A 16,813-nucleotide genomic window follows, 5' to 3' on the forward strand; every position below is an offset into this window, starting at 1 on the left:
AAGAAGGCCCAGAGCTTTACAGAATGGTGTCGTCTGCGTAGAGGTGGATCAGAGACTCACCAGCAGCAAGAGTGACATTATTGATGGAGACAGAGAAGAGAGTCGGTCCAAGAATTGAACCCTGTGGCACCGCCATAGACTGCCAGAGGCCCGGACAACAGGCCCTCCGATTTGATACACTGAACTCTATCAGAGAAGTAGTTGGTGAATCAGGCAAGGCGATCATTTGAGGAAACAAGGCTATTGAGTCTGCCGATGAGGACGTGGTGATTGACAGAGTCGAAAGCCTTGGTCAATGAATACGGCTGCACAGTATTGTTTCTTATCGATGGCGATTAAGACATCGTTTAAGACCTTGAGCGTGGCTGAGGTGCACCCATGACCAGCTCTGAAACCAGATTGCATAGCGGAGAAGGTATGGTGGGATTCGGAATGGTCGGTAATCGGTTTGTTGACTTGGCTTTTGAAGACCTTAGAAAGGCACGGTAGGATAGATATAGGTCTGTAGCAGTTTGGGTCTAGAGTGTCACCCCCTTTGAAGAGGGGGATGACCGCAGCTGCTTTCCAATCTTTGGGATACTCAGACGACATGAAAGAGAGGTTGAACAGGCTAGTAATAGGGGTGGCAACAATTTGGGCAGATACTTTTAAGAAATTGTCTAGCCCAGCTGATTTGTAGGGGTCCAGATTTTGCAGCTCTTTCAGAACATCAGCTGACTGGATTTTGGGGAAGGAGAAATGGGGAAGGCTTGGGTGAGTTGCTGTGGGGGGTGCAGTGCTATTGACCGGGGTAGGGGTAGCCAGGTGGAAAGCATGGCCAGTCGTAGAAAAATGCTTCTTGAAATTCTCAATTATAGTGGATTTATCGGTGGTGACAGTGTTTCCTATCCTCAGTGCAGTGGGCAGCTGGGAGGAGGTGTTATTATTGTCCATGGACTTTACAGTGTCCCAGAACTTTTTTGAGTTTGTGTTGCAGGAAGCAAATTTCTGCTTGAAAAAGCTAGCCTTGGCTTTTCTAACTGCCTGTGTATACTGGTTTCTAGCTTCCCTGAAAAGTTGCATATCACCGGGGCTGTTCGATGCTAATGCAGAACGCCATAGGATGTTTTTGTGTTGGTTAAGGGCAGTCAGGTCTGGAGAGAACCAAGGGCTATATCTGTTCCTGGTTCTAAATTTCTTGAATGGGGCATGCTTATTTAAGATGGTGAGGAAGGCATTTAAAAAAAAAACAGGCATTCTCAACTGACGGGATGAGATCAATTTCCTTCCAGGATACCCCGTCCAGGTCGATTAGAAAGGTCTGCTCGCTGAAGTGTTTCAGGGAGCGTTTGACAGTGATGTGTGGAGATCGTTTGACCGCCGACCTATTATGGATGCAGGCAATGAGGCAGTGATCGCTGAGATCTTAGTTGAAAACAGCAGAGGTGTATTTAGAGGGCAAGTTGGTTAGGATGATATCCATGAGGGTGCCTGTGTTTACGGCTTTGGTGTGGTAACTGGTAGGTTCATTGATAATTTGTGTGAGATTGAGGGCATCAAGCTTAGATTGTAGGATGGCTGGGGTGTTAAGCATGTTCCAGTTTAGGTCGCCTAGCAGCACGACCTCTGAAGATAGATGGGGGGCAATCAGTTCACATATGGTGTCCAGAGCACAGCTGGGGGCAGAGGGTGGTCTATAGCATGTGGCAACGGTGAGAGACTTGTTTTTAGAGAGGTGGATTTTTAAAAGTAGAAGTTCAAATTGTTTGGGTACAGACCTGGATAGTAGGACAGAACTCTGCAGGCTATCTTTGCAGTAGATTGCAAAGTAGTTAGGTTGTTGTAGTTAGGGATGGAGATTTCAGAATTTCTGGTGGTCTTCCTAAGCCAGGATTCAAACACAGCTAGAACATCCAGGTTGGCAGAGTGTGCTAAAGCAGTGAATAAAACAAATTTAGGGAGGAGGCTTCTAATGCTTCTAATATATGCTGTCTGACCAAATAACTATTTTAGTAGTTATTTTATGAACGCTAAATACCATCCATCACTCACTTAGATCATGTATTTTCAGGTCAGGGTCTCCATTAGCTGGTAATAGCAGGCTTTTGGCCGCTAGGAAAATTGAAAAGCTGATAAATAAAATTGGCATCGCCACATTGTTTGGGAGAAGAAAAAATCCCACTGCAAAATAATGCTTTTTATCCTACTAATTGATGGAAATACCAGTTGATGGAAATAATTGTGAATGGTCATGCTTATCAGTCTAGGTTAATCTGCATAATTTAGTGGAATTAAATTGGTGCTTGTGTAGTATATTTGTTATGCATCTTATTTATCACACGAGTACAGCATACAGATAGAGCTTTTGAGCGGAAAATCTGTCACAGTGTGAGAGCTGCTGCTGAAGCTTCTCAAACAGCGTATGCATACATAAGCAACAAAAGGTAGGCTACATGAGCGCGTCAAACACCACTTTGCAATGTGCTGGAGGCCGTCTGCATTTTTGAAAACATATAATTGTTTGAAACCGGAACATTTTAATACGTATTAAGAGGCATGTCGTACCTCACTTCAAAGTAGCCTAGCAAAAATCTGACCGTATCCGTGAAGGCAATTATTTTATAGCAACTGTCTTTCATTGTCCAGCAGCCAAAGGCAAAATCCTAGTCATATTAGCAACCCGTGCTAGTTGTTGCATATTAGAGCTCCCCTCTTTCTAAATGTCTAATGGATATTTTCACCTCTGTGACATGAAACAGCGCGCATGTATGGTGCCCTTTTGACAACAGTGTTTTCCCGCTAATTGCATTATGGAACGAACATCCGTGCGTAGCCTACTGCCTTGTGTGCATTTTTGCACTTAAACTGTGAAGAAGTAATAGTTTATCATCATTTTAAGCTAAACGTTCTGATCTATTGCATCAGACTCGTTGCTTACATTTTTTACATTTTATGTAGCCTAAGGCCTACTGGTTGTATGAATTTGGGATCCGTCATCCCACAACTGTCCCAGAGTGTGTGGAGTTGGCCATTTATTAATCGACAAGCTGACCAATAGAATAAGTAAACTTTTCTACTATGGGGGATAGTATATTAACATAGTGTAGTAATGTTGCTGTTCGTCACTTGTTGGCTGAGGAAAAGTAAATGTGGACAGATATTCTAACAAGTGCACACCAGAATTCGGTAAGGAGGACCGCACATCGTTGCATCCTCGACTTGCATATCTTATTAAGATGCATTACCATAATCTAAATGGGATTTCAGGTTACGCACCAAACGCATTTCTCTCAAATGTCCGGTAAATTTAGATGCTGATGGTCAAATTTCCGGTGCCACATTTTCAGAAACCCTGTTAAAGCAAGAGATACCTCGAAGCAACTGTTCTCGTTCCCTCTCGATCATGCATTCTTCTGTCTCTCGCTCTCCGTGTCTACCCCACACTAACATAATGTAGCAGGCATAAAACAAATACGCAGACCGGACAATTGCATGCGTAATGGATTACAGTCATTGTACTTAATTACCACGTTGTCTGTGCTAAACCATGTAGAATATTGGCCTGTTGGAAACTACCCTACAACATCGCATAGTTCGGGATTGACCGGATTTATCTGTAGAGAACTGGTCAATGTGTGCAGTTCATTGAAAAATAAATGGAATTAAACAACTGAACCTACGTCGGTCAGTTGCTTAAAAAAAAACGAAAAATAACAGAAACGTTGGTTAATTGCTCAGCTAGTATAAGTCTAATTGATAGTTTGACTGACCAGCGCTGCAATAAGACACTTTATTACTGTGTTTTAGGGGACCGCACAGATTATTTTGCTTAAGACACCTGAAATACTTGTCTTCCTTTTCTTGTATGACAGTTCAGCTAAAGACTATTCTCATTCTTCCCTCTGGTAAGGAGAATATTGTTGCTCTTGCGTGCTTGTAATGGTGTGTGTGGTTGTTATTTTACTAAGACCATACATCACTGGCCACGGGTAGAAACACTATCTCATCTCTACATCCTTATCCTATCACACCTTCTGTCTCACAAATCTATAGGATTATTCTGGTTCCTGGTTATACGTGGCTGTGCTGTGGTATCTTGTTGCACCCCAGTCAAGGACTCCCAAACAATACAGGAGAAGAGGGATATGATGAAATGGAGGGGAAATAAATCAGCTTCAGTGTGACTGAATACATTGTTGAAATCAAATCAGCAAAGCTGTTAGTGAGAGCAGTGACAGGGGGAGCATGGCTGCTTCAACGGCTTGCCTGCGCTGAGCAAGTCAGTCGGTCTCGTCTCTGTGCACTGGCATATATGCGTGTGTGTGTGTGTGTGTGTGTGTGTGTGTCATTTACTCACCCGTAGACTGTATTTCCAGGAGTCACCCCCTGTTTCTTCAACAGCTGCGAATACAAAAACAGAGCAACAATGAGATAAGGAGGGTGTGTGTGTGTGTGTGTGTGTACTCCAGTATGGTGTGGAGATTCAGATGGACACATTAGCAGAGTTAACTTGTGAAGAGAAAAGTTTGCAAAGAGACAAGGAAACACATCAGCAGCCATATGTCTTTGTGAGCGTACCGAAGCCCTCGGGGTCCTCCTCCCACATGGCCAGCTCTTCCTTGGTCAACAGAAAGTAGTGGGAGACGAGACGCCGTCCGATCTCTGTGAGGGTGGGGTGTGTGAAGAATGCCGTCTTGATCTTGTGGGCCTCCAGACTCTCCGGCTTACTGTCTGAGAGGGGCGACCCAGAGAGCATGTAAGAACTTACACACAGACACACACACACACACACTATTCAAAACGAACCACAACCATCGACAACTAAGTCTCGACAGCTCAGAGAGAAACTGAACTCCACTGTGGCGCCTCCTAACCCGTTATATTATTATAATGGTACATTAATGATGCTTGCAATCTGCCTGCCTGCCAAGGAAGTGCAGTTATTTGTGGTTGGCTGTATTAACGATGCTACGCCATGTTGATTTCTCCCGCTGTCTCTTTCCATTCTATTTCCTCTCCCTAATTTTCATCTTGCTCTCGCTCCTCTCCTTTATTCTCTCCTTCCCATTTTCTCTTCCCTCCCTCCCTCTCCCCACTAGGGCTGGCACAATTACAAAAACCGTGTCACCAACTCTTATGGATGAAGACAGTCATGAAAATAAAATAACAGCCATAAATGGATAAAAATAGTAATAAAGATTAAAACTTATTACGATGACTGAGTCCTTTGGATAACCAATAACCTCCATCCAAAATTCCATCACCATGACTGCCCTAGCCCCCACCCTCCACCTACCCTCGATGTTCTTGCAGGGTTTGTAGGCCTCGTTCTTGACGATGGTTTTGATGAGGTTCATGCACTGGACAGTGAAGCGCTCGAAGACGAGGCCCTCACCGGCCGCCGTGAACACGTAGCTGACAGCAAATTCCAGAGAGCGCTGGATCAGTGGGATGAACGCACACGGGTGGACCTCCAGGAAATCTAATAACTAGAGAGAGAGAGAGAGGGAGAGAGAGAGAGAGGGAGAGAGAGAGAGAGAGAAATGGTTAAGGAAAAACATGAGATTCAGAGAAGATGGAGAAAATATTAAACAAGAAAGTAAGGTAGAAAAAAAGATGGCTAAGGAGAGAAAGTCAGAAAAGGAGAAGGAAAAGCAGAAAAAAAATGTATAAGGGGAAATAACAAATATAGAGAGAAGAAATGTAGAAAAAGAGAGAAAGTAAGAAATGAAGTTGAAGCACTTGGCGCTGGGATATCAGCCTCTGTCAACAGTGCCTGGTATGCAAGCAAGACTACTGAGAAACTAACTAGTGTAGATTTGTAACAACACCTAGGCCTACATGGTTGTTGACTGATCAGTTTGACTCACCACTTTAGTGTACAGTATGATAGTCTTCTCAAGCTTCTCTCGACATGGGCTGTCTGGGTCTACCTGCCGACCTGGAAGAAATAAAACCAAAATAAATATGAGCAACAGTATGTTATGACATCAGTATAAAAACAACAAGCCATATGACAAGACTATAAAACAACAATACAAAATATCACAAGTGTTCATCTCTTGCCAACATTAAGTGCATCACTTACAACAAGGGGCTACCTATGAAGATGTTACTCTGATGTCAACAACCCCCCCCCAATGCCAGACATCGGAGTCCATCTCCCTGCCCGGCTGCCAATAAACCAGGGAGGGGAGGAGAAGACGGAGAGGAAATTGTTAGGTATCCACTGATCTTTTCTATGTAATACAATCATAACAGAGCTCGAGTTGAAGGGAGAAGGGAATGAAGGCAGTGATATCATAATGCACTTCACTACGGATGGATATTTTAATTCCTCTAGTGTATTCAATTCAAATAACTTATTTCCTGGGAGGGAACGTCATGTGTGGTGACGAATGGTACATACAAGACATGAGGCCCTGGCTTCACTTTATAACTACAATACACTCTGGGAGAGTGAACGAAACCGCCACCTGGGAGAACAGGGCCTTTGTTTCTCTAATATAATAAAGTAGACTAATAAAGACAGTGTCGTGTCAGGAATAACTCCCTCGGACGATCAAAATGAATCTATAAAAACAATAAGCTGTGGCCAATAAAAAAATGTCCTGAGAGGTTTACTTCCTCATCACCGTTCCTGATGACATCATCAAGAACAGGAACAGCTTCCTCTGATGAACTATGCCGGTGGTTTGGATACTGATAGGCAGGAGACAACAGGACAACAACACATGTAAAGTCATACTTAGGTGGTGATAGCTAAATATAAAGCTTTTACATGACAGTCTGAGGTTACTGCATCAAGACAATCTCTGTATTGAATTATATGCAGTGGCATAATATCCATCGCTACGGTTTGGCAAAATCATTAGGCGCAAATTCATTAGATATACCCTCGCTGATGTTAGGCTACTATATTGCTGTTAGTCTCTCGTTGACATCGATATATTACGCTTCTTTTGGCTCATTTTGCCAAAGCCTATTGTCCTGGTGTTCGATATGCCTTTCTCTTGAACGACGGCAAGTTTTACTTCCAAGAAATGCAGTGCTGCGGCTTCTGTTTTCTGATTGATTGAAGGTGATCCAATCGCTTTCGAGTTTGTTTTGGGGAAAGCCTATCTGCCCAAACAACTTGAATGGAATCCCTTCCAGACTGATAGTGTAGCGGTAATCAGTCGGTAATTACGAGGCTACCTGTTCCCATCCCTAAAAACACATCCTTCCGCAGATGGTGACACCTGTAATAACATGGAATATCCAGACAGCTGACCTCAGCGGAAGGATCATGCACAGGAAAAGGAGAGAGAAAATAGAGGATGGTGCAACTCAATGGACATGCTTCTTTATCCGCCCTTATCTTGCAGGGAGACTGATATTTCTCCTGGCTCAGAGCGCCTACGAGCTTCCGCTGTCGGACAGCCCAAAATATCAACGGGCCCAATACACCCCGACCTCCGCTGACCCTCTGCAATAAGGACATATTGTGTGTGATAATAGGGACAGATACCAGTAATTACATTTCTAACACACCATCTGAAGCACTGAGACTTACCCCTATGTGTGTGGTGTGTGGGTGGGTGCTAGGTGTGTGGTGTGTGTGTGTGTCATTAGATCATTAGATCATCATTGTATAATTAGAAAGTTGATAAATATTTAGGAAGCATTTTTCAGGATACTTACTGCATTCTAGGAACTGTTTCAGTCTCTCAAAAACTGCATTGAGGAAGCCCTGGTGAGAGAGGGAAAAGAGGGTCAGAGGAGGGAAGCGAGAAGAAGGAGAGGGGGTACCGGGTTTGTTCAATCTCGGTGGAATCTCGGTGGTCGCATCACTGTTTTATCACATAATTAGGAGAGGCAGTCACACAACTGAACACATGAGTCATCATACACGTTACAGACACACACACTGACTCAGTGTGCCTGGCAAGCCTTTGCGACATGTCACTGACAGTTCATAATCTGCCCAAACTGGAAAACACGGAGCCTTCTCACTGGGCACAAACTGGTTGAGTCAACATTGATTCCACACGATTTCAAAAAAAAAAAAAAGTAATGTGATGACATTGAATCAATGTGGGAAAACTGATTGGACTTGCAAAAAGAATTACGTGAATGTTTTATCACCCAACTTTTAAACCTATATTTCATGACACCGTTAATCCTTTAATTAATAGCCTATGGCAGAGCACCTCGGAGCTTCAGCACGGAAATCAACTAGAGGTACGAAATCCAAAACATAGGGATGATACCCTATAAGGCTACACAACAGTAACAACCTAAACTTAGCTCTGTTATAAGACAATGACTATTATCCCCATGGGGACACGCAGGTTGCTGCTCTGTGCATACATAAAAACAATCAAAACAAAGACAAGTACATATACAGACAATAAATACAGGTATAAAAATCAGTTCATAAGCGATCATTGTGGAAATGAGCTAGTATAGCTAGCAGGACCTTTTCACAGCGTTGTAAACTCTTCCACTATCCAGTCACATCTATAGGCTTTTCAGCCTGACCTGCCTCCAGCTACAGTGTCACAACGGAAACACAATTACACAGGGCAAAGCGCTATGGTGTGTCCCCTTTGTTATCAAACTGTCACCAATAAGATTTATTTGCGAATATATTCTGCAGTATGCGGGAGAGCTACTGTAACTTTGGGGCAGAAAGAATGTTTTCCTTCACTTTACCAAGGTGGGGCGGATGACTTCCTACAAAACCAGTCACATTATTACCGGTCCTTAGGCTGTGTGAGCAGGTAACAACAAACTATAGAGGGAGAGAAAGCACGGCAGAGAAAGAAAGAGCTGTGTAAAACCGGGATGCAGCCTCTCAGGGCAGGATTTGATAAATACCCAGGATATACAGTGCCTTGGGAAAGTATTCAGACTCCTGGATTTTTCCACATTTTGTTACGTTACAGCCTTCCTCTAAAATGGATCAACATTTTTTTTTCAGCAATCTACACACAATACCCCATAGCAAAAACAGTTTTTTTTTTAATGTTTGAAATTGTAAAAATATATATTTTTTTAAACAGACAAAGCTTATTTATATAAGTATTCAGGCACTTTGCTATGAGACTCCAAACTGAGCTCAGGTGCATCCTGTATCCATTGATCATCCTTGAAATGTTCCTACAATTTGGAGTCTGTGCTAAATTCAATTAATTGGAAATGATTTGGGAAGGCACACACGTCTTCATAAAAGTCCCACAGTTGACAGTGCATGTCAGAGCAAAAACCAAGCCATGAGGTCGAAGAAATTGGGTAACAAAACATTTCTGCAGTTTTGAAGGTGCCCAAGAATACATTGGCCTTCATCAATCTTAAATAGAAGTTTGGAACCACCAAGACTCCTACTAGAGCTGGCCGCCTGACCAAACGGGGGAGAAGGGCCTTGGTCTGGGAAGTGACCAAGAACCCGATGGTCACTCTGACAGAGCTCTAGAGTTTGTCTGTGGAGATGGAAGAACATTCCAGAAGGACAACCATCTCTGCAGCACTCCACCAATTAGGCCTTTATGGTAAACTGGCCAGGCAGAAGTCATTCCTCAGTACATGATTCAACCACAAAGAACAAGGAGGTTTAGAAATCCCTCACAAAGAAGGGCACCTATTAGCAGATGGATTTTTTTTTTAATGTAAAAGTAGACTTTGAATATCCCCTTGAGCACGGTGAAGTTATTACACTTTGGATGGTGTATCAATACACCCAGTCACAACAAAGATACAGGTGTCTTTCCTAACTCAGTTACTGGAGAGGAAGGAGACCGCTCAGGGATTTCACCATGAGACCAATGGTGACAAACAGGCAGAGTTTAACGGCTGTGATAGGAGAAAACTGAGGATGGATCAACAACATTGTAGTTACTCCAAAATACTAACCCTTTTGACAGAGTGAAAAGAAGGAAGCGTGTACAGAATAAAAAAATATTCCAATTGATGCATCAGTTTGCAACAGGGCACTAAAGTAATACTGCAAATAATGTGGCAAAGCAATTCACTTTTTGTCCTGAATACAAAGTGTTATGTTTGGGGCAAATACAACACATAACTGAGTAGCAATTTTTAGCAATTATCAACAACCAACTTGACAGAGCTTGAAGAACTTTGAAAAGAATAATGGGCAAATGTTGCACAAGCCAGGTGTGGAAAGCTCTTAGAATATTACCCATTAAGACTCACAGCTGTAACGGCTGCCAAAGGTACTTCCACAAACTATTCACAGAAATACCTTATTTACTAGGGATGCAGTGCCATGACATTTCTGTCCAATACCAATATCTGATATTTTCCTTGCCCAAAAATCGATACCGATAACCGAAAAACATTTTTAGCCACCGTTTAAGCATTCTAGTACAGTTCAGTTTGGTTAGACAGCTACGTCCATGTGTGTGTTAAGGCACTGCATCTCAGTGCAAGAGGCGTCACTACAGTCTCCGGTTCGAATCCAGGCTGTATCACACCCAGCCATGATTGGGAGTCCCATAGGGCAGTGCACAATTGGCCTAGCGTCGTCCAGGTTTGGCCGACATTGTAAATAAGAACTTGTTCTAAACTGACTTGCCTAGTTAAATAAAAGGTTACACACACACACACCACACAATGAGCAAAAAGTTATTTTGTTGGCATTAACATATGTCCCCATTACCAGTAAAAACCTATTTATTTCACTTACTTGCTGTGCTGTTTCGTTGTTCATTCGTTCAGTTGTTTCATTCTCGACCAAGATTTCATCATACATGTCAAGCAGTGAAGTTTCAGCTCTGTCTGTCCGTGGCCTCTCTTCCTCGGTGCTCACTGTCACTGTGTCCGTTTCCATCTTGTCCAGCTGTGTATGTAACATTTCACGTAAACCCTGTTTCTTGTCTGCAACGAAGTAGCGGTCCTTGTACCAAGCCTCGAGCATGGTGGCAACACAGTAAATAGGCTCAGAGAGAATGCCACCGAATCACTTGTTCACAGCCTCGAGTAGAGTACTTTTGCAAGTTTTTGTTATCCTTTTTGTTATCTTCCTTTGAAACTTCAAAATAGATCCAAACCACAGTCAGTGTGGGCTAGGTTAGGACTGCTGTGTTGCACATGTAGCGCTGGATTATTTGTGGCATCATTACGCCATCTACCTACGTTATATAGGTATGCACGTCAGCTTTGACATCGGTTTTGCACATCGGTGTAAAACTATACATCAGGCCAATGCAGATGTTGGCATTTTTAGCTAATATCGTCCGATTCCGATATGCTTACCGATATATCGTGCATCCCTATTATTTACATACGTATTCAGACCCTTTGTTATGAGACTCTAAATTGAGGCCAGGTGCATCCTGTTTCTACTGATCATCCTTGAGATGTTTCTACAACTTGATTGGAGTCAACCGGTGGTAAATTCAATTGATTGGACATGAATTGGAAAGGCAAACACATCTATATAAGGTTCCATAGTTTACAGTGCATGTCAGAGCAAAAACCATGCCATATGAGGTCAAAGGTTTTATCCGTAGAGCTCCGAGACAGGATTGTGTCGAGGCACAGATCTGGGGAAGGGTACCAAAACATTCCTGCAGCATTGAAGTTGCCCAAGAACACAGTGACCTCCATCGTTCTTCAATGGAAGAAGTTTGGAACCACCAAGACTCTTCTAGCGCTGGCCGCACTGAGAAATCATGGGAAAATGGCCTTGGTCTGGGAGGTGACCAAGAACCCGATGGTCACTCTGACAGAGCTCCCAGTGTTCCTCTGTGGAGATGGGAGAACCTTCCAGAAAGACAACCATCTCTGCAGCACTCCACCAATCAGGCCTGCATGGTAGTGTGGCCAGACGGAAGCCACTTCTCTGTAAAAGGCACATAACATCCCAATTGGAGTTTGACAAAAGGCACCTAAAGGACTATGACCATGAGAAACAAGATTCTCTGGTCTGATGAAACCAAGATTGAACTCTTTGGCCTGATTGCCAAGCGTCATGTCTGGAGGAAACCTGGCTCCATCCCTACGGTGAAGCATGGTGGTGGTAGCATCATGCTGAGGGGATGTTTTTCAGCGGCAGGGACTGGGAAACTAGTGAGGATCAAGGGAAAGATGAACGGAGCAAAGTACAGAGAGATCCTTGATGAAAACCCGCTCCAGAGCGCTCAGGACAGACTGGGGTGAGCGTTCACCTTCCAACGGGACAATGACCCTAAGCACACAGCCAAGACAATGCAGGAGTGGCTTCAGGACAAGTCTCTGAATGTCCTTGAGTGGCACAGCCAGAGCCTGGACTTGAACCCGATCTAATATCTCTGGAGAGACTTGAAAATAGATGTGTAACAACACTCCCCATCTAACTTGACAGAGCTTGAGAGAATCTGCAGAGAAGAATGGGGAAAAACTCCCCAAATACAGGTGTTCCAAGCTTGTAACGTCATACCCGAAAAGACTCGAGGCTATAATCACTGTAAAAGGTGCTTATACAAAGTACTGAGTAAAGGGTTTGAATACTTTAAAGTCCATTTTAGAATAAGTCTGTAACATAACAAAATGTGGAAAAAGTGAAGGGGTCTGTGTCCTTTCCGAATGCACTGTACATACTGAACAAAAAATTTAAAAATTACAGTTCATATAAGGAAATCAGTCAAAATTAAATTAGGCCCTAATCTATGGTTTTCCCATGACTGGGAATGGGTGCAGCCATGGGTGAGCCTTGGAGAGCATAGGCCCACCCTCTTGGCAGCCAGGCTCACCCACTGGGGAGCCAGGCCACACCAATCAGAACGAGGTTTTCACCACAAAAGGGCTTCATTACAGACATAAATATCCTCACGCCCCTCAGACGATCCCGCAGGTGAAGAAGACGGATGTGGAAGTCCTGGGCTGGCGTGTTTTCACGTGGTCTGTGGTTGTGAGGCTGGATGGACGTACTGCTAAATACTCTAAAACAACGTTGGAGGAAGCTTATGGTAGAGAAATATTTCATTAAATTCTCTGGCAACAGCTCTGGTGGACATTCCTGCAGTAAAAATGCCAATTGCATGCTACCTCAAAACTTCTGTGGCATTGTGTTGTGTGATAAAACTGCACATTTTAAAGTGGCCATTTATTGTCCCCAGCACAAGGTGCCCATGTCTAATGATCATGCGGTTTAATCAGCTTCTTGATATCCCATACCTGTCAGGTGGACAGATTATCTTTAAAGAGGAGAAATGGTCACTAACAGGGATGTGAACATGTTTATATTTTTGTTCGGTATATATTTCTATTCCTGACTCTGACGTTGTTCATTCTGACATGTCTTAATGTCTTGTTCTTGTGTATTGTTGTTGTACTATTAGATATTCCTGTTAGAGCTAGACATAAGCGCTTTGCTGCACCTGCGATAACGTAGGCAAAACCTTGATTTGATCATTTATGAAACCGTTGACAGAGGGCAGTCTCAAGATAGCCAATTACACTGAAATTACATTAGCTTCCTATTGCATACACAGCTCTGTTTCAGAGGGGTATGAAAGGGTGAGAAAGTGTGCCAATGATCTATCTGCTCTAAAGTTCGATCAAACTGAAAGTAGATTACCCAACAAAAGCATGTCCTCCAAGAAGTCTCTAAATGGAAGCACTTTGGAAACAAGTCAATCAGGACTCTGTGTGTGTGTATGTGTGTGTGCATATGTGTATAAGAATCTCTGCCTAGATCAGTGAATTTCATTATTCATTTGTGAAGGAGTTAAGGCAAGGCACAGCCTGAAAGAACTAATTAAAAACCATTTAAATAAGCTTTCTTTCCCTGTGGAGTCTATAATGAGGCAACCTGCAACAACAGCTTCATCAAACTTCTCACATCTTCACTGTTGTGGGTCTATTAAGTAGCTCTACACATCTGAGATGGCATGGGTGGGAGTAATATGGAGAAAATGCCACTGGTTGTGCTTAAGGAAATATAAGCAGGTGATAAGAGATAGGAAGGAGGAGGAGAGGGTGAGTGGATCAAACTACCCCTTGACAGTCAACTCACGCCTCATCCCTCCCTCCTTCCTTCTCTCCTTGAACTTTTTCCTTTGACATTCGCAGAACAAGAGGTTAGCTTAATAGTCCCCTGGTGTTCCTTAAACACACCACTCAGATATGAAGGATAGGAGAGTTGGAGTCTGAGTTCAAATGACCAGAGTACTCGGAGCAAATGATTCCATTAACTCCAAGCCAGGGGAGCAGCCCTTGGCACACGCACACTTTAATAATTTTATTGGACGATTTACACTAAATTGAATGAACAGTTCCAGGACCTTCATAGCGGGGTCTAGCTGTAAGGAAGACTGCGTTCAGGGCCAAGGTTATTATGATAAACTAAAATAAACTAAATGAAAAATAATTATGAAAAAGCTAATATAGTAAACTGAAATAAAAAAATTAACTATACTGAAACTATTATTGTTGACTCCAAAACTATGAATTTTTCTAATGGGGGTTTTCAAGCTTCTGAATCTGGCGGGTCACATTGAGATTAACGTTTATAATTTTAAGGTAAACTCAGTGAGATGATGAGCAGCACCGCATATATTGGGCACGTTTGAGTGGTAAGGCTAAAGCAAATAACCGTAGACAAAGGTGGAGGTGTGAAGTCGGGTGGGAGGTGCATCTGCGACAGTTGGACACGAACGTGGTTTTTCAACAGCAGGGCTCAGATCAACATGGTAGTGTTGCCATTGTTTCTCTAAAAAATGTTCTTTTTAACATCGAAATAAACATGTATCTAACCCCTATATCACACACTCAAACAACTGAAATCATATTATATTGTATGTACGTTGTATTCTCACTTTGTGAGAGAGCCTCAAAATGTAACATTTATTTGAATATATCCAGAGTACACATAAATCGCGGCAAATTATTTCCCGTTTCAGTCATGTATTTGGTCACGATAGTGTGGGTCAAATGAAAACACCTTAAGGATTAGTTGACAATAGAGCCTCCCACAATGCAGGCGATGGCTGCAGGATGAAGTAGGTGAAGCATACCTCCATGCCTGCAGCTTGTTGACAAAACTGTCTCTAGAAGCGAACTATGGCAATACCTCGCTTACAAATCATATGGGGGCCAGCCTACGGAAACTAAGCAAAAGGTGTTATTGCAGTGCAAGGGAGGTTTAGTTCGAAAACCACAATCTATTTTACACAAGACATTTGCATTGTAACGTTATTCTACTAGCAAGCTATATTCAGCATGACATTCATGGAGCATTATAATATGATGTAAAATGCCCTCATAAATTCTCTATGAAAGCAATATATTTAGACTACTTCACGTATGTCTGGGCTTGCTAGCACAAGCCAGCCAGCAGCACTCTGGCATTGCACCCTGGAAGTTGAAATTCACTCAGAATTGCAGTATAAAATCCATTGTAGAGAATATTGGAATATAGAAGATTCAAAAATTTGTTTCAGTGTTTTTTTCCCCCATGTAATCCTGGAACTAAACTATTTATTTAATATATTCAAGCTTTAATGAATAATAAATCTTAGGTCATTTGACCCAATATTATGGCCAAACATGAGCCAATTAACACTGATATGTATCAAATTACATTTTAAAACAGTTTAGATGTTCCTATAAATTATTGTATGCTCTGAGTTTCTGATAGTTATTTTTTAAGAGCTTTGCACACCTTGAAAATTATTCAAGCGCTGTCAAGTTTGTTGTTGATCATTGCTAGACAGCCATTTTCAAGTTTTGCCATAGATTGTCAAGCCAATTTAAGTCAAAACTGTAATTAGGCCACTCCGGAATATTCAATGTCGTCTTGGCATGTAACTCCAGTGTAGATTTGGCCATGTGTTTTTGGTTGTTGTCTGGCTGAAAGGTAAATTTGTGTAACGGTCTGTTGGAAAACAGACCGAACCAGGTTTTACTCTAGGATTTTGCCTGTGTTTAGCTCTATTCTGTTTTTTATAATCAAAAAAACTCCCTAGTCCTTGCAGATGACAATTAACTCTGTCAATTAGATTAGTATTGTGGGGTAACTACAATGTTGTTGCTCCATCCTCAGTTTTCTCCTATCACAGACATTACACTCTGTTTAGAAGTCACCATTGGCCTCATGAGCAGTTTCCTTCCTGTCCGGCAACTGAATTAGGAAGGACACCTGTATCTTTGTAGTGACTGGGTGTATTGATACACCATCACAATTGTAATTAATAACTTCACCACGCTCAAATGGATATTCAATGTCTGCTTTTTTACCCATCTACCAATAAATGTCTTTCTTTACGAAGCATTGGAAAACCTCCCTGGTCTTTGTGGTTGAATCAGTGCTTGAAATTCACTCTTCGACTGAGGGGACCTTACAGATAATTGTATGTGTAGAGTACAGAGATTATTATTGTCAAATCCCATCTTTGCTTCTTTCCAGAATAACTTTCTCCTGGTTTTCCACACTCACCATCACTTCCATATTCTGTTGTGGCTCCTGGAATCCATGGACCGTCAGCTTCCTAAGTACTGGGGGGAAAATGTAAACAATGACCTTTAGACACAAGTCAATCAGAACTGTGTGTGTGTGTGTGTGTGTGTGCATGAATGATTCCAGCTACCTTTAAGTGACAGTAGAGTCCTCTCCAGTGAGCTGAGGGCATGGGCCTGATCCACGGCTAGGACTTGCTGGAGGAAGCAGTCTGTGTGGTGGCTCCACAGGGAGCAGGCAAAGCTGTAGATGCCCGACGCCAGCTGCAACACACACAAAACTCAATTAAATAAGACTCCTTAGCCTGGGTCAATCAATGTGTGTGAGTATGAGAATGTGAGTGTGATCGAGCCACAGGTGCAATTTGGCATTCGAAGGCAGGGTTATTGTTCT

General features: G+C 42.6%; 1 protein-coding gene across 1 annotated transcript in view; it reads right to left on the minus strand.

Moving 5' to 3' along the window:
- The window catches only part of ipo11 (importin 11), a 239,190-nt gene that overhangs the window by 161,000 nt on the left and 61,377 nt on the right, over positions 1-16,813 (minus strand). Inside the window, exons 6-12 of the mRNA XM_024418169.2 lie at positions 16,551-16,683; positions 16,400-16,458; positions 7,663-7,711; positions 5,850-5,920; positions 5,276-5,468; positions 4,558-4,710; positions 4,337-4,380 (exon numbers count right to left, since the gene is read on the minus strand). Of these exons, the coding sequence (XP_024273937.1) occupies positions 4,337-4,380; positions 4,558-4,710; positions 5,276-5,468; positions 5,850-5,920; positions 7,663-7,711; positions 16,400-16,458; positions 16,551-16,683 (702 nt within the window). The remainder of the gene's footprint in view (positions 1-4,336; positions 4,381-4,557; positions 4,711-5,275; positions 5,469-5,849; positions 5,921-7,662; positions 7,712-16,399; positions 16,459-16,550; positions 16,684-16,813) is intronic.

This window comes from Oncorhynchus tshawytscha, linkage group LG04, assembly GCF_018296145.1.
Source record: "Oncorhynchus tshawytscha isolate Ot180627B linkage group LG04, Otsh_v2.0, whole genome shotgun sequence".
Classification (NCBI taxonomy): domain Eukaryota; kingdom Metazoa; phylum Chordata; class Actinopteri; order Salmoniformes; family Salmonidae; genus Oncorhynchus; species Oncorhynchus tshawytscha.